This window comes from Lycorma delicatula, chromosome 7, assembly GCF_047948215.1.
Source record: "Lycorma delicatula isolate Av1 chromosome 7, ASM4794821v1, whole genome shotgun sequence".
NCBI classification, from domain to species: domain Eukaryota; kingdom Metazoa; phylum Arthropoda; class Insecta; order Hemiptera; family Fulgoridae; genus Lycorma; species Lycorma delicatula.
The window spans coordinates 117029610-117048968 of NC_134461.1; the positions used below are offsets into that span (position 1 = coordinate 117029610).

The window sequence follows — 19359 nt, forward strand, 5'->3', positions numbered from 1 at the left end:
TTTCAAAGAGAGTAGTTGAGAAACATGAATATCATAATTTAGTTACAATAATAATAATAATAATAATAATAGTATTTTTTTATTAAAATATATTTAAGAGAAGAGAAAACTTATTCCTTCCAATATTATTATTATTATTATTATTATTATTATTATTATTATTTGTGGTACAGTATTGTTGAATTGTTGAAGCATATTGATGAAGTGCACCCCGCATAGAGTTTAATATTACGACAACCAGTTAAAACGTAAAATTGTATAGTAGTTATCGCCATCAATAGTAACTCAAACTCGTTTATAAACTCCAACATAGATTGTTGGATCATATTTCTGCCTGAAAAAATAAATTTCGACCCACTCATCGACAAATCATTATTTTCTCTCTCTTTCTCTCTTCTCTCTCTCTCTCTCTCTCTCTCGCTATATTTTAAAAGTTGTTAGTTGTTGGTTACTTATATTGGTATTGGATCTTATTCCAAACAAGAAGTTACATTCATATTTATACGTATTATGAATACGTATGAGAATATTTTTTCTTTCATTTTTTCCCTTTCATTTTGTTATAAGTTATTATTCGGTTAAGAAATCAATACATTATTTCGAAATTTGTTATAAAATTATTATCCTTTTTAAGCTAATTTTATTTCATATAATAATAAATGTTTATATTATTATTTTTTATTTATTTATATATAAATCGTGTAAATAATATTTAACATAAATATATATTTGATTTGGCGCCGAATAAAATAAATTTAATTTATTCTCATAAAATTTGAAAATAAAAATTATTTTCTTTACATTTATTATTTTCTAATAATACTTACTTTAATGATCGTTATATACGCCGATAATCCATATAAATTTTCTTACGGTTCTATTTCGCCTGGTGTATCGCTGTGATTCTAGGTCTCCGTCTATTCATTATGCAATTTCTGATAGCCCATCCTTACTATTGTTTTCCATATTTAAAACACACGTATGTAAATGTTTAACTCTTAACATCAAACTCTCTTTTAATAGCACATCCTCTTAATTCGCTTAATAATCGCCCTGCTTTGAATTTGTGGTCAACGGAGGAGATATCAGACTGCTTTAAACATCTAAGTACTGGACGTAAATGATGGATAACAAAATGATTAAGATGATATGCTTCATTCTAACTTATTATTATTGCTATTGCTATTTTTATTATTCTAACGTATGATCTCTGTTTAGCGGCGCTTCGCTTCATTTGCCTGCTGTGTTTATTATTGGTATTCTCACCGAACATGACCAATCGGCCTGTAAGATATGAGATATGTAGCTCGGAATGAATTTTCTTAATGTTTTACAGTTTGTTATTATTCACTATTTGTGTTAATTGTATTATTCATTGAATGGACTCCTTTAACATTGTATCTCCGATTTAAATTGTTATCACTTATCTATGTGTTATCTATTATCATTTTAACTTGTTTAATCTTGAAGAATATCTTTGGAATATTTTTATATGATTTACTTATAGTTCTAATAATTATATTTAAGAAGTTTAGAATGTTGTTTTTTATGTTTATCCAGAAAAACCACCTGACCAAAAAGAATTTTATCATAAAAAAATGAAATTTCTCAAGTTTAATTTGCTTTAATTGGTAAAAATGTTGTTTGTAATCAGTGAATTTCGTATATTAGATTTCTTTACAAATTATGGTTTAATTTAATTTTGGCAAACCAATAAATCAATCTTATTTGGCAATCAGAAATATACAGCTTTATAATTCTTTATTTTAAATAGGAATAATTATCATCATAAACTTAGAAAATCCTTGCCTCACCTGGATCCATTTCAAAATTTAATATTAGTAAAAAGGTTTTTCCTTAATTAATGAAATCTGTTCAAATATTTATAAACTCAGAAAGTATGACTGTTATATTAACATAAACAAAAATAATTTTAAAGATATTATTGAAGTAAAACCAGAGAAAAAAAAGTAAATTTTCAGAAAATGAAAGACAAGAAATTAAAACGATTTTAATATTTTTGTAAATGGTTCTTTTATATTTCTTAATAATGCAATTTTATATTTCATTATTAAGAAATATAAAAGACTTCATTCGTATGATATTCTAGAAATTTCCAAATATCCAGTGAAACTTTTTTGGCTTGAAACCTATAAGTACCTGCCATCCTTTGTTCCTGTAATTTGTGTATTTGTAACTTTTTACAGTTACAAGTGTGTCACTTGTAACTGTAAAAAGTTACAAGTAACACACTGGTAAAATGTACAAGTTTAGATGTGTTATTCTAATCACACTGTCCCGTGTGTATTGTTCTAATTAACAACACATCCTGTGTGTTGTTGATTAGAGTCTAATAAAAGAATGGTGATTGGGTAATTAAGAAGAAATTTATCATTAAAATATAACCGATTCGGGCAGACTACGAATTATATCCATCTCTCATATGGGAAGGCAAACGCTTAATAATCCAGTCTTCTCCGATCGTATAATTTATTATTTACCACTTATTAAATTTATTTTTATATTTTTTCATGAAAAATATAAATTAAAAAAAAAATAAACGATTTGATAATGTATTGCAAATATTTATTTTATTCATAATAAATAAATGATAAAATCATAGGAAAATATTAAGGAAAGGGTGAACAAATAATAATAGTTTATCCAAGATCATGCAATCCCTTAAGGGATTAATAGTAGTATTTTGTTGTGTTATTATTATTATTATTATTATTATTATTATTATTATTATACTTAGTATTATTAGTGGTGTATTGTGGCTTAGTATGAAGACATCATAAGCTAACCTAGCATTTCTGTGTGCAGCACGCTAGTTCATCTGGTGCCACTTATTATATCGTGGACAAAATAAAAAATTTCCCTTTATTTTCCTAATTTTTTTTTTATTCTTTCACTCAATCTGATAAATTCACACTTAAACTTTTATTAATTTGAATTAAAGAATTTATTTTTGATTTTAAAGAAATAATACATAATAATAATAATAATAATTATTATTATTATTATTATTATTATTATTATTATTATTATTATTATTATTATTATTATTATTATTATTATTATTATTATTATTATTTTTAAAAAAACCTATACGATTAACCGGTTTATTTAAAGAACTTTTTTTTTAATTTTTGCAGCTCAACAACCAGAAAGGTTATTAACCACATACAAATAAATATATAGCATTAAATAAAACTAAAATAATTATGTAAATTAGTAGAAAAGTTGAAAAAGAGAAGTAAACATAAACGTATGTAAAATGAATTTTGTAACTAAGAGCATACAAAGATAAAAGATTAAAAACGTAGCTTTAAGAGGGTGCATAGAAAACTAATCAATTAAAGCGAATTTGAGTGTTTAACATTTATCCCCCCCCCCACCGTAAAAAGTTTTTAAAAAATGTAAATTTTTCAAATGAATTATCAGTAATGTACAAAGTTATGAGAGCGTAGAATGCTCCCACAAAAGCTGAGAAAAAGATACCTAAGAAATAAATTATATTTAAAAAAAGCTTTTTTTTACAGTTGTAGGACTTTCCCGTCCCGCGTGACGGGACTTTTATCTGATGGACGGCTTACACACATGTTCACACACATGTTAATTTAAAATATTTATTTTATTTAAATATAATATTTTTTTTACTTATTTAATTCAATGATTCTTACTAAAGCGCGCGCGCGCATAGCGTATTTCATTAGCGCGGGTGTGGCGATACTAGCGGTTACTTTAAATACATATTCATTTATTTAATTCTACCGCTCACCTGTGACGTTGCAACATAGCGTACGACTACAGCAACCAACCTGGTTGGTCTAGTAGTTAAACTCGTCATCGCAAATCAGCTGATTTCGAAGTCGAGAGTTCTAAGATTCAAACCCTAATAAAAGGCAGTTACTTATATACGGATTTAAAAACTAAATCGTGGGTACAGGTATTCTTTGGTGATTGGGTTTCGATTAACCATACATCTCTAAAGGAATGGTCGACCTAAGACTATACAAGATTACACTTCATTTACACTCATACATATCCTCACCCATCCTCTGAAGTAATACCTTACGGTTGTTTGGAGGCTAAACAGAAAAAAGCGAGACGAGTACAGCAGCTGTACGACAGTGTCACACTAGCGCTCCTTGTGGTGATAGAAGGTATTAATGACGCCTATACCCACTTAGCCACTATTTTATTTAGAAATAATTAAGATAGAATATTTAAGAAAATGATTCTTTGGAGTGGGGGGGTGGGATTTTGCAAAAAATCTTTTTTGGAAATATTATTTTTTAATTTTTAACAAATATGCCTAAGAAAAATAAGACTTTAATCACGGAAAATCTCGAGATACTGGGGCTGACCATATTCCACAGTCTCATCCCCTTGACCTTTTAACTTGAAAATTTAATGGCATCAATGCCCCATCTATAGAAGTAATCTGACCATGTTTTGTCAAAATTGGTCGAGTAGTTCTGGAGATACAAAGCGCGAATCACTGAAGACACACACACACACACGTATATGCGAACTTTTCCATCCGGTTTTTGTGTTTTCTGGTGTAAAAACGTCAAGATCCTGTGAAAACCTTATATGCCCAAACTGGACCGATTACAATACTTTCCCTTCTAAAGCTGCAGCTCTGCTTTAGCGATAGGCAAGAAAGTAAAAAGCCAAGTAGATAACAAAGTGTTACAACTTTATGACGGCCAATGTAATCTAGGAAGCAAACTGCATTTCCAGATGACATGATATATTCATAGCTAGAGAAATCCAGCCACGACCTGATATTTCCTAACCGCAACCAAAATTTCTTCAAAACGATTATTTCACATCGGTAATTTCTATGGCAATATGTTTTATAAATCCTAATTATTGATTTTACCAAATTACATTCAAACGACAGTTTTTAAAATCAGATTTAATTTCTCACAATGATTGACACGTTCTATAAAGGTCAAATAAGTCTAAATATACTTGAAAGTCATGTTGGTTTATTTATTGCCTGGAATTATACATTTAGCTATGAACCCACCAGAAACTGATACGTGATTTGAGGTTTTTGGAAATAAGATAACACTTTGGTTGAAGTCATTCAACCAAATGGATCAGCTAAAGAAGTAAACGAAGAAAGGTTCAGCAAAATGTAGAAAGTCTATTCCTCGATAAAGAGCTTAAACAACAAAGAACGAATATTTAGGATGAGTAAGATTAGTCACTAAACCACAGTAATCCGACTGAAGTCCTGTATGGTGCAGAATGCACTCATAATTCTAAATCAGGGGGAAGCAAAAAAAATAAAAATTAGCGAAAGAAGGATACTAAGAAACAGGATACTAGAAAAACTAAAAACTTTAAAAGAGCATTCAGTTTAAAGGTTCTAAAACTTCACTATCAACTATCCTGAAAGAGTTAGGGTTTAAGTGGTGTCAAACTGAGATTAACAAGATACTTTTGATGAGAAAGAAAACATCCGGTGAAAGCGGATAGAATATTTAAGAAAATGACCGATTGCAGAAAAGAAAATTCTTCGATTGCTTATTTAGACGAATCATATATTTTAACGACCCATTTGATGGCAAAATCGTCATCAGATTAATAAAGGTGATCGGTTAATTATAATCTGGAGGAGAAATTGGATTCATTCGGAACGCGATGTTAACTTGTAAAACAAGTTCAAAAAGCGGTGGTTATCACGACAGCATCCTAACCGCGTAGGAGAAGACACCTACCATGTGACAGTTTCAGTCGCCACGCTACCCCCTCCGTACATAACCTCCAGATAAATAACAGATAAAAATAAAAATAAGAGGTAAATAACACTAGAACATAACCTCCAGGTGCATGACCTCTGGTAAAGTCCTTTACCGGAGGTCATCTTCAAAACCTCCATAAAAGGCATCTCTCAGCCTTGTTCTTGCCTCAGTCAGGATGCCACCGATGCGAATGTCACATGTGACATTCCCATCGGTGTACCACTATCCTTATAAAAAATATATAATAACCAAACAAAAAACAAAATACATCTGACGTTCGTCTCAAACAAGATTGAGTAAACAAAATAAGAAAAAGGAACTGAAATCGACTGCCTACTCTAAGGTAAAAGAAATGAGCTCAACACGCAGTACAATAAAACAAAACGAATACAACAATTAAATGACAGCGTCAACAACAATTTCATGAAGTGGGCATCTGAAAAATTAATTCCTGGTCTTCCCCCCAGACAGTGGTTGTTATCGATAATGAATTATATCACAATTCACTTCTAAAGAAGCCTCCGAATTGAAATGATAGGAAAAGTGGCATGATTAATTTTGTGAATTGTGAAAAAAAAAACGGGCATCAGGTTCTACGACTTCCACCATATCATCCCGATTTAAATCCGATTGAGATGGTATAGTCGGCTCTGAAAAGATATTTTGGTAGTAAGTAATAATACAACATTTTTAATTCCAGATATTAAAAGATTAGCTGAGGAAAAAATGAATAAAGATGATTGCAAATCATGTTGCGAACATGTAAAAAAAGCTGAAACTCATGAAGATGGAACCTCTAATCGATTAAATGACCGATAAATACATCTAAACAGTGGTAATAAAAGTGACTGTTCCAATGATGGCAGAGAAGGTGGTGAAATTCCACAGGAACTGGACATATGATGCAAATTTAAAGTAAATATTTATAATAATACTTTCAAACAATCATACAAAAAAAAATGAATTTGAGAATTCTTTTATTTTAAAATTACCTAAATTAAAATTCTTGTCTTTACAATCTTTATTTATTGAATTATTAATACTAATTAAGTAATAATGAATTATAACAAATAAAACATGAAAACGGAAATAATAAGACGTCATAATTAAAAGTACAACGATTATTATTGCTGTCCTATTAGATGGGTGTAAATGTTTTCAGGTTTGGTAGTAATACAGTCTCGACCTTCTCCATCACGAGCTTTTATTTTCATTGTACGCACTATAATCTAATAATCTACTAATATTTTCATTCTTCAGCGACTAGTTATCTGGAAGAAAAAACTTTCAGTATTTTATTAAAGTGCTCTTTAAAGCCAATAAATACACAAGTTATGATTTACTTTCTAAATGTAGAATGAAATTCGGTATGTTTTTGGTTCCTTAAATATTCTTTTAAGAAAAAGGTTTTGGATAAGGTTTTATACGTTCTCTCTATTTGTATCTAAATTTATATGCGTTGGAAAATATATAACTTCAATATGAAGTTGTGTCTCTTTTGTTACATTAAATATACCTAAGGAATCACAGTAAAATACTGCAGTACATTTATGATATAAGTTATAAGAATAATAATAATAAAAGTAAGATATAATTACATAAAAAAAACTGAGGTCTTATAACAAATTTATCTAATTTTATACAGTTTTTTATTATTACTACAATAAATATGAAATATTTTTTAAAGATTTTCTACATACGAGTACATTTCTTTTTTTTTTAATTACTGCGATTGCAGTTATTTTATCTTCTTATATAAACAGGAAGTAATTTTACCAAATTACAATTAATTTAAGGCGTGAATAAAATCAGTTTCATGTAATTACCATTTCCGGATTTTGATGATCATATAATAGAACGTTAAAAATAAATGATTGGACTAATCTCATAAAAATATTACTATTTTTTTCTAGACTTAAACGATACATTTTGAAATTTAAAATTTAAATACTATACCACATGCTTCATTATCTTATTCTTGCTCATTGTAATATCTCTTTATAATATTATTACTTTCCCGGCGAATATACCAACTATATTATTAGCTATTATAATGATTGTAATTGTACAATCAACAATGAAAACAACCGTGTAAAAAAAAGAATTTGAAAATTTTAAATAATAAAAAATTCTAGATATTGTACATCTAATAAATAATATTAAATATAAATATAGATAATATATAACAGCTAGATTAGCTAACAGTATAGTAAGAATAGCTATACTATTAGCTATTTTAGCTATAGGGAAAGTAAGGTGATCATGTCGAAAATGGAGTATTGGGTGTTTTTGCAAATCTTTACTTTTTTAGAATCCAACTAATTCATCTAGACCAAAAAATCATATGTATGCATGTACGTGGTATATGTGTCGCACTGCTTTTGGCCTTATATTTCAGGTCTGATCGAACCGATTTCTTTTAATTTGGTTCAGATATTTCTATATATGGCATATTAATCATGTTAATTTTTTTAAATCTCTTAAGGGTGTGGGGATATCGCGAAAATAACAATTTTTCGATTTTCTTTAGAAGCACTTAAGAAACATCTTTTATTAAAGCACATTTGTTACCTACACTGAATAAATAAATAATCCAAAATAGAATTATCAAAAAATCAACTTCCACCTCTTAAAATTGAGATACATATTTTTTATCCTTACTGAAGATGTTAGATTTAGAGAAAAAGCAAATTTGTTAAGCTTAACCTATATATGAATATTTTTAGTAAAATTTTCTTAAAATTTATTTCCCACCTCTAAAAAACTTCACACATTCTGTTTTTTCCCCTCTAACTCTTTTAATTTATATTACTAATAGTCGGAAAAGTCATGCAATAATTAATTAGTATTATCGAGTTTTTTACTTTTAATTATTAATTAAAACTTTCTTCACAAAAAAGTGAACTATAGATATATATATGTATATATAACATTTGAGATGACGGTGGTTTTGGGGTCTGGGGGATGTGAACGCTAAGATATGTCGAAATTTTCCGGAAGTCGAATCATGGTACCCCCGTTACAATAGGTACTTTCTTATGAAATCTACCTTTTTTCCTGTTTAGCCTCCGGGAATTACCGTTGAAGTATTACTTCAGAGGATGATATGTATGAGTGTAAATGAAGCGTAGTCTTGTACAGTCTCAGTTCGACCGTTCCTGAGATGTGGTTAATTTAAATCCAACCAGCAAAGAACACCGGTATCCACGATCTAGTATTCACATCCTTATAAAAGTAACTGCCTTTACTAGGACTTGGACGCTGGAACTCTGAACTTCCAAATCAGCTGATTTGGGAAGACGCGTTCACCACTAGATCAACCCGGTTGGTTTTATGAAATCTACCTAATTATATATACGGGTTGAACTGAAAATCTTAGTTTTTTAAATTCAATTTAAAAGATTGAATTGGAAAATTTCTACTTCCTGGTTTTTTAAAGACTATCCTTTCTAGTACAGAAAAAGAATAGATATAAAAACTGGCTTTTATAAAACCTAATTTATGGCGTCGTATAAATTTGTTATTTTAATAAATTAAATGAATCTAACCCATTTATTATTTAGATACAATTTTTATGACTTAAAAGAGATACATCTATATTTCAATGACAAATAATCAAATGAGATTTGTAACTCGTTAGTTTTAATTTTATAAGTTAATATTTTGTTTGAATTTATAATATTATGTATTTATTCATTTACAATCTACACATTTTATATGACGACAATTTATTTTATCAATTTCCTTGGAATCTAGCCAGTATTTAAATAATAACAATAATAATAATAATTTACAATGTGTTGCAATAATACTGTTAAATTTCCACTTAATAATTTTATAATAATAAGATATATGATTATATTAAATGAGATTTTGTTTATGTAATAATAAATAACAAAAATATATTAAACAGAAGAAGTGTTATTTATTTTAGTTATGCAAATATATTTTTCAATTTATAAAAAATAATCCTTTACGACAAATTATTAAAAATAATTTTCCGACAGATATATGATGTTTTTATTTGTATGGATTTCCTGTGACAGCAACAGTATATAAATTTTGAATTTTTATTTTATTATTTATGTTTGTAAATAAAATGAAAGTGTAAATTATAATTGGCTCTCTCTCCTCTCTCTCTCTCTCTCTCTCTCTAGAGAGAGAGAGAGAGAGAGAGAGAGAGAAAGAGAGAGAACTCTCTAGAGAGAGAGAGAGAAAGATATACACTATTATTATATATATTATCACTAACTGGGAGAATTACCAGTTGCTTAATACTAATTTTATTATTAATTAACTTTGTGTATACACTCGTGTGTATATATATATATATATATATATATATGAGTATTTAAAAGTGAATATGTAAATTATTTAAAAAGAAAAACATTTACATAGAGATGCATGTTATATATTATGTTTGTGTTTGAAAAAAAAAATTAAATCATCTGAAATAAATAAGTTAAATTATCAAAATGATGAAACTTAAACTAAAATAAATATTACTTAAACTATTCGTTCATTTTTAATTATATTATCTTAATTTAACCATGTTATTATATAAAACCGAAATTTTTTTAATTATGCCACTGTTAATGAATTTTATATTTTTCGAAATATTTAATATATTCATATCTCAGAAAGTTGTATACACCGTTTTCCTCCAAAAACCAATTCGAAATTATTACGTAATTTTTTAACAGTCGAAAATGTTGAATTGGATCTTTTTAATCGATTTCCTGATCCAAAAAACTAGTTTTTTAATGTCAAAATGTAAAGGTTTTTCACAGATATTCTTAAAATATGTTTAGAAATGTTTAAGATCGGCCGTTTCATGTTCCTATTTTTAATATTAAATGCCCTTTGTAAATTGTATTTATCTGCTCCTTCCCACGTCATTCCTAACATTTTAGCCGAAGTTTACGTTTCAGCCGAGCCAGTGCTAGAATAGAAATAAAATCTAATAGCTGTTTGTACTGTTTATACATTTAATTCCCCTATAAAAAAAATCCCTTTCGGCACGCCGGAAGGCGGAGATAGATTTCGTCGGTGCTAAGTAGGGAATAAAAAAGATTTCTACCTTAAAGTTAAAAAAACTTCAAATTTACTCAATACGACACTGGTTGCATGTGAAAAAAAGTTTCATATGTTTACAGGACTAACGACCACTTTAAACCGATACGATACTGTGCCTATTATGGGAGTTATGATTTTCTTTTTGTCTTCGAAACCCCATTTTTTCCACTCCCTGGGCCAATGTTTGGTGATATCAAAAAAATTACTTAGATAAGTTTTAGACACTTATCTAAAAAATAGTAGGAACTTTGAACGAATTCGATACTTTACTTAATAAGGAAGTTATAGCGATATTTTGTTTTTTCGAAAAAGCCCCCCCATTTCCACCCGCATGGTCCGATTTTGCTCATTAAAGAACTCGACCGAGATTTTGAGTCGTTATATTTCATGTATCAATTTGAAAGTAATTGGCGCAAAATTACAGCAGATATCGTGACTATTTATGTTTATTTATATTTATATTTGTTGTCGCGATGCTGCCATTATAATTTTTTGTGGTAAAAGAAAATCCGAAAAACTTAATGGAGATACTACAGCAAAGATATTTTTCAGTTTGAGATAATTAACACGTGTCTGAAGTAAGACATGTATGAAATTAAAAAACAAAATACATTATAAAAGACATAATTACCGGTGCGTATCCGAACAGAAACGTTTGCTTCAGTCAAATATTTTTGTCCGGACATTACGTCACTTCAGTAATCTACAAAAATAATTAATTAAAGTTGATAAACAGAGAAGTGTAGTAAATTTAAAAAAAAACAATTGCAAAAAAATGTTCTACGATATCAATATTTTTATTTCCTTTAGCTCGTTTTACACCAGTCTCAATTCTTTTATTACTTTTTTTAAAACAAGTTGAAAATCATTGAAACTGGAGATTTTTTCTTTCCCTTTCCTGCGATATTTGAACGAAAATATCTCGACACAACTTACGGATGACACAGCTGTTCTCGCTATTGCTGCTAGCCCAACTATAGCATTGAATAGCCTACAATTTTAGTTGGATTTAATAAACATGTGGTTGATTACATGGAGAATATACGTTAACCAAGCAAAATCGAAGCATGAGACATTCACAATAAGGAGAGGTAACTGCCCGCGGCTCTACTTTGATGGCGTTGTAATTCTGCCAACTGAGAGTGTGGCTACCGCAAACGTCGACTAACATGGAAAGTTCATATAAAAAAGAAGAGAAGGCAATTTGAGATAAAGTTCAAGGAAATTTTCTGCTTATTGAACAGACGTTCTCCTTTGTCCTTGTCTTATAAGTTCCTGGTATGCTTAATAGTTCTAAAATCTAAATGGACCTGTGATACCGAACTATGGGACATCGCGAGCAAATCAATGTAGATATTTTATAGTAATTTCATAATAAGGTAGCGAGGTGTATAAAAGAAGCACCTTGGTTTTTAAAGGACAATGAGATTCACAATTATTTAGGATTACGGTCCGTGCGGGAGGAGATACAGCATTACAGTACAAAGTACGAACAACGGTTTAACTATTACACAAATAACTTGCAGTAACCCTATTAGACAATGGGGAAGACCATGTCTAATGTACGTTCTAGACATGTATATCTAGACCTAAGTGTCCCTATAGAGTCTTAATATGTTTATAATTACCTCGGATGTGAGAATTGAGAATTATCTATTTGAATTTTTATTTCAAATGTTACATATACTTTAAGTTTTTTTTACTGGTTCGTCATTTTTTTATTTATTTTTTTTAGGTAGACTTCATAAGAAAGTTACCTATTGTAATGAATACCATGATTCGACTTCCGGAAAATTTCGACATATCTTCGCATTTCACATCCTTCAAACCCCAAAATCACCGTTAGTTCAAATTTAATATATATATATATATATATATATATATATATATATATATTTTCACTTTCTTGTGGACACGATAACTGCCGTAATTTTGCTCCAATCACTTTCAAATTGATACATAAAATATAACGACCCAAAATCTCGGTCGAGCTCGTAAATGGGCAAATTCGGACCATAGGGATGGAAATGGGGGGCTTTTTCCAAAAAACAAAATATCGCTATAACTTTCCCATTAATTAATACATCGAATTCGTTTAATGTCCCTACTATTCTTTGGATAAGGGTCTAAAAGGTATCTAGGTAAAATTTGTTGTTATCACCAACCATTGGCTCAGAGGATGGAAAATATGGGGTTTCGAAGACAAAAAAAAAACAACCCTTAATAGGCACAACATCGAATCGGTTTAAAGTGGTCTTTAGTCCTCTAAACATTACCTAAAACGTTTTGACTGAAATAATTTTTGATATGACCAACCCTTACGGCAAGAGATGACCAAAATGTTGCTGGAATTGTAAGAAGATTGGGCTTGTCGTATGCTAAACGTGTGAAACTTTTTCACATGCAACCATTATCATATTCAGTAAATTTGAAGTTTTTCTTAACTTTAAGGTGGAAATCATTTCTATCCCCTACTTAGCACCTGTAAAACTACCTCCGCCTTTCAGCGTGCTGAAAGGGATTGTTTTTTTTACTTCTACTTATTATATAATTAGTTAAAAGAAGAGACAGACTTAAAGTCCACATATTAAAGCATCCTGGAATAGTCGCTTTAATATTGGAGGGACAAGTAGAAAGAAAAAATTGTGTAGACAGGCAACGTTTGGAATACGTAAAATAAATTGTTAGCGATGTAGGATATAGGGGGTATACCGAAATGAAACGACTAGCACTAGATAGGGATTCTTTGAGAGCTGCATCAAACCAGTCAAATGACTGGAAGACAAAAAACAATTATATATTATTTTCGTTTCTATTGTTCTAGTGTTATTAAGAGATTTTTTTAATTGCTATTTACTTGACATAAAAGTTTTGATTATGTTAGTATGTAATTTTTGAGAAGTTTCGCTGAGGACTCCTTATCATGTAATTTCGGATGTGATCTAATTTACAAAAGGTTTATGTAATGTATAATGACTATAAGTAACTTATTTTTTCATAAAAATCGTGTGAAAAAAAGAAATACCTTTGTTAGTTAAGAATTCAAAATAAAATTAAACTATTTACTTATACACTAGTATACTATTATACATAAAATCTGAAATTGTTAAATTTTCTGTAAAATTAATTACTTTTTTCGATTCTATATATATTCTTTTCAAGCATCTTTTTTAATAGCTTGTTTTTAAGATATAATTAAATAATATTGATATCTTTATAATTGTTATTGATATTATTGGTTGTAAAAACAATTTTTTATGTAAATACAGCATTCATAAATATTAGTTGACCTTTAAAAATGATTTTTAAAAATACGGTATCTTTTTTAAATAGCTATATCCTTTTTAATTCCTTATTCGAAGTAAAGGAAGTATTGTAAAAAATGTTGGTTTACAGATTTCATCGGAAATATCCATTTTCACCACCCCTGAATCCATTTTGACTGGTTTGGGCATGACGTCTGTATGTACGTACATATATATCTCGCATAACTCAAAAATGATTAGCCGTAGGATTTTGAACTCCACATTAATGCTTTAAAATAATTAATTAATTAAAAATTCGTAAATTAGGAAGGTGAAAATATAAAAAAATTCAAATTAAATAACGACTTGAGTATTTTTTTTTTTTGTCTTCATTCATTTGACTGGTTTGATGCAGCTCTCCAAGATCCCTATCTAGTGCTAGTCGTTTCATTTCGGTATACCTACTATATCCTACATCCCTAACAATTTGTTTTACATATTCCAAACGTTGCCTGCCTACACAATTTTTTCCTTCTACCTGTCCCTCCAGTATTAAAGCGACTATTCCAGGATACCTTAATATGTGGCCTATAATGCTGTCTTTTCTTTTAGCTATATTTTTCCAAATGCTTCTTTCTTCATCTGTTTGCCGCAACACCTCTTCATTTGTCACATTATCCACCCATCTGATTTTTAACATTCTCCTATACCACCACATCACATTTCAAAAGCTTCTAATCTTTTCTTCTCAGATACTCCTATCGTCCAAGTTTCACTTCCATATAAAGCGACCTCCAAACATATACTTTCAAAAATCTTTTCCTGACATTTAAATTAATTTTTGATGTAAACAAATCATGTTTCTGACTGAAGGCTCGTTTCGCCTGTGCTATTCGGCATTTTATATCGCTCCTGCTTCATCCGTCTTTAGTAATTCTACTTCCCAAATAACAAAATTCTTCTACCTAAAAAATCTTTTCTCTTCCTATTTTCACATTCAGTGGTCCATCTTCAGTCTTAGAAGAGTACACGCTAATGTTTGTATATGCTAAACGACGTCCATATAATTCAGAAATTTTAGGTAGATTTCATAAGAAAGCTACCTATTGTAATGGGTATCATGATTCGATTTCCGGAAAATTTCGACATATCTTCGCGTTTCACATCCCCCAGACCCCAAAACCACCGTCAGTTCAAAATTTTATATGTACATTTACATATATTTCACTTTCTTGCGGACACGATAACTACCGTAATTTTGCGCCAATACTTTCAAATTGTTTCTTAAAAATAACTTGTCCCAAAATTTCGGTCGAATTCGTTAACGGCCAAAATCGGACCATGGGGATGGAAATGGAATGGTTTTTTTTCGAATAAATAAAATATCGCTGTAACTTTCTTATTAAGTAAAATATCGAATTCGTTTATAGTTTCTACTACTCTTTGGTTTTGATATCACCAACCATTGGCCCAGGGGGTGGAAAAAATGGGGTTTCGAAGACAAAAAAAATCATACTTCTTTTAATAAGCTCAGAATTGAATCGGTTTAAAGTGGTCGTTAGTTCTCTAAACATTATCTAAAATTTTTGTCTGAAATAATTTTTGATACGACCAACCCTTACGGGAATGGATGACCAAAATATTGTTGAAATTGTAAGAAGATGAGCTTGTCGTATGCTAAAAATGTGAAACTTTTTTCACTTGCAATCATTGTCGTATTGAATAAATTTGAAGTTTTTATTAACTTTAAAATGGAAATCTTTTTTATCCCCTACTTAGCGCCAGTGAAATCTATCTCCGCCTTCCGGCATGCCGAAAGGGAATTTTTTATTATTTAGCTGTCTGATTTAATTGAATTGTTTATTATTACTTTTTGAAGGAATAAATGTCTATTTATCAAATCTCTTTTCAAAATTCAAAAACTGTGCTTATGTACCCTTATATTTTTTTCAACTTTTAGTTCAGTGCTCTCTACAATTTCTATCTCTCTCTTTCATCTTAAGTTTAAGACAAGTTCCTTACACAACACACACGTGAAATGTTACGAAATCATAATTCTTTAAAAAAAAATCGCGTTAAGTCACGTTAATCATATTTTACGCTTTATTTTATTTCTTTACTTTCTTCAGTTTCAATTAGTATTGTTAAATATCAAAACGTAGTTAAAGAAGACATTTAGACTGTAGTATCTCTTTATATAGAGAATTAACTTAGGTGTTAAAAAATAGCGGTGACTATAGTTTGTTATTCGTTTAGTAAATGTAACAAGGAATCGTTAACTATTGTTTAATGGTACAATCTCACGCACGACCGACACTTCAATGAACATAAAACACTTTAATGCACGTTATGCTATGTCCGAGTCATGACAATAGGTTGTCTTACTTAGCTTGCTTGCTTGCTAAATGATTAGCTAAATTAAATATGTCTTTTTTTTCTTAAAAGTCTAGTTTTATAAGAGAGAAAGTCTATTTAGACCTTGTTTGAAGGTCATATTATAAAACTTACCTTTTATGATTACAATATATTAAAGGAATTTTCACTTTTAATATAATATAGTTATTACATCTGTTTGTTCATTAAACAAATAAATCAAACTTTAGTTTACCTTTTAAAATTTGTTCTTGTTTGAAGTACACGATTGTAGCGGAGTCGGGTATACCCTATGGCATTTGTCGCATTCTTACTTCCACTTAGTACTTATCTCTCTGATCATCTTTCTGTAAATTTATATTTCTTATTGGTTGTACAGTGAGTCTTTCTAGAACGGTTTCGTCTTCCCCATTTGCTTTTTGTCAAAATAATCGATTGAGATTATTTCTCTTCAGATGTATTTTTCCCCATCCTGTCCACTTTGTTTGTAACTACTAAGCTTCCTATTATAGATACTGACTTTCGAGTCCGGGGGCACATTTACTCACAATTATGATCTTTCACAAGGTGATATTCCCACCTTTCAAATTAAAATAAGGAATCAACTTGAATTGCAAGACAAATATGCACTATTCAGTCATATAAGATATTCAAGCTTTAATTTAATCAATTTTATTTATTTTTTTTATCTTAAATTCAATTTTAAAAAATCAGTTTGAGAGAAAATTATTTAGTTTATGGATGATTCATAAAAAACTTCGTTTTAAGGATTAACATCTCGGATACAAATCGCGTTTTTTTAATATTTAAATGTAAATAAAATAATGGAAGCGTTAATTTAATCAGTTTTATTTACTTTTTATCTTAAGTTAAATTAAAATATGATAATTTTTTTCACCTATTATATACAAGATCCTAGTTCATAATCTCATCCAAATTCCCTAACGCCATATCTCTGTTTCTAATAAACCATTTTCATTGCGTTTTGCGTTTTTAATCTTGTTTCCCAAACTTATGGTATTTGTAACAATATTTCGATCACTTTTATACATATTTTTTTTATTTTTAGTTATATTAGGAAAAAAGTGGACCTGCGGCCCGCCGCGAAAATTTTATACGGTTTATATTTCATTATATTTGATTTTATTAAACGTTTTTGACAATTATAACTAAATAACGTTCATGAATTTAACGAACAGCAATAAAAACTTTTACAACGAAAGGTTTCAAAATCCTGAACACTTTTAGCTGTTTGCTTGAGTTATGATTTTTAACACAGCTGTAATCACAATGTTTTCCTTTTTTATCCCCAAAACTCAACATAATTTTAGATAAATGGTTCATTGATACCGGTATTCTTTGGTGATTCGGCTTCAATTAACCACACATCTCAGCACTGGTCGACCTGAGACTCTACAAGACTACACTTCTTTTATATTTATACATATCATCCTCATTCATTCTCTGAAATAATACCTTGGTGGTTCTAGAGGATAAAAGATAAAAAAAAGCTCTTATATACTTATGTATGCAAATAAGAAGTTATACTTCTTTGGTGTGAATAAAAAAATAATGTTTTTACGCGTTCAAAAAAATTGAACAAGTCAAACGATCGATAGACAAATTAATTAATATTTATTTTATACAGTTTAGAAAGTATTGAATTATTCGTTGTCATATAAAACAAATTTCATCGAATAAATTTCGATTAGTTTAGTTCTACTAATTCTTCGGATAACGATTGAATAGGCACGAGGTTTATCAACGGCTTATGATATGAAAAATATGATACAAATAGTTTTATTTTTTATCGGCGCGCGTAACTTCCGTAACTTGCTGAAAGTACATTCTGATCCGTTTTTCCTAACGTGTCAAAAAAAGTATAACTTCAAAAATAAAAGATAAATCGTTCGTATAAAGAAGTATAAATCGTTCAAACGAGTGAATCGTTCGTGCGTTGCGCGCAGCCACTTGGCGCCAATGGCTGTTGTTGGTCCGCTCTGCGCCAATAGCAGCTACAACAAATAGCATATACAACAAGTAGTTGTGAGCACATACAAAAAATAATCAAAATCAGGAGGCGGGTGAAAAAGTTTGAATCAATGATCTAACTGATTTAAAAATTTAAGATTAGACTAACTTACATAATTTTTTTTTAATTTTTAATTTCTGTACGTAAACTTATTGATATGGATCAGAATTCTGTGTGTGTGTGTGTGTGTGTGTGCGCGCGCGCACACGTTTTACGAAATAAGTAGCCGTTTTATTAACAGTAAAATTATTACTTTTTGTTTCTCACTAATAATAGTCTAACTTTTATTACTGTTATTCAATTTCTTAATTTAAAAAAATCCTTAATAAGTTAATATATTCAGTTTTATAATTTTCTTAAATAAATATATGATTTTATTATTTTTTTAATTTCAGTCTGACATTGTTCACCAATCGGTGTACGAGTTAGTACATTCTGAAGATAGGGAGGAATTGCAACGGCAGTTAATGTGGAACTCCTTCTTAGCACCAGAATCATCAAGTCTCACCCTTCAGGAGGCACTCCAACCAGACAATTTACAACTCCTTGAAAGGAGTTTCACCGTCCGCTTCCGATGTCTCCTTGACAACACCTCTGGCTTCCTCGTCAGTATCAGTATTATAATTTACTATATTATTTTTTTATCTATTAAATATATAAAAAGTAATTTAGTAAACGTATTTATTTATAAATTATATATTTTTTGTATGATTTTCACGTCTGCGTTTTCATATTTGCATCAATAAATTATCGCGCGCGCGCGCGCGCGCACACACACACACACACACACACACACACACACACACATGTTCACTTCAGAAAGTTATGGGAAAGTAGGTTTTATCATCACTATTCGATTCCTAGTAGT

At 29.6% G+C, this 19359-nt stretch overlaps 1 protein-coding gene across 1 annotated transcript in view; it reads left to right on the forward strand.

Moving 5' to 3' along the window:
* The window catches only part of ss (aryl hydrocarbon receptor spineless), a 678242-nt gene that overhangs the window by 604287 nt on the left and 54596 nt on the right, over nt 1-19359 (forward strand). Inside the window, exon 5 of the mRNA XM_075370601.1 lies at nt 18887-19096. Coding sequence (XP_075226716.1) covers nt 18887-19096 — 210 coding nt within the window. The remainder of the gene's footprint in view (nt 1-18886; nt 19097-19359) is intronic.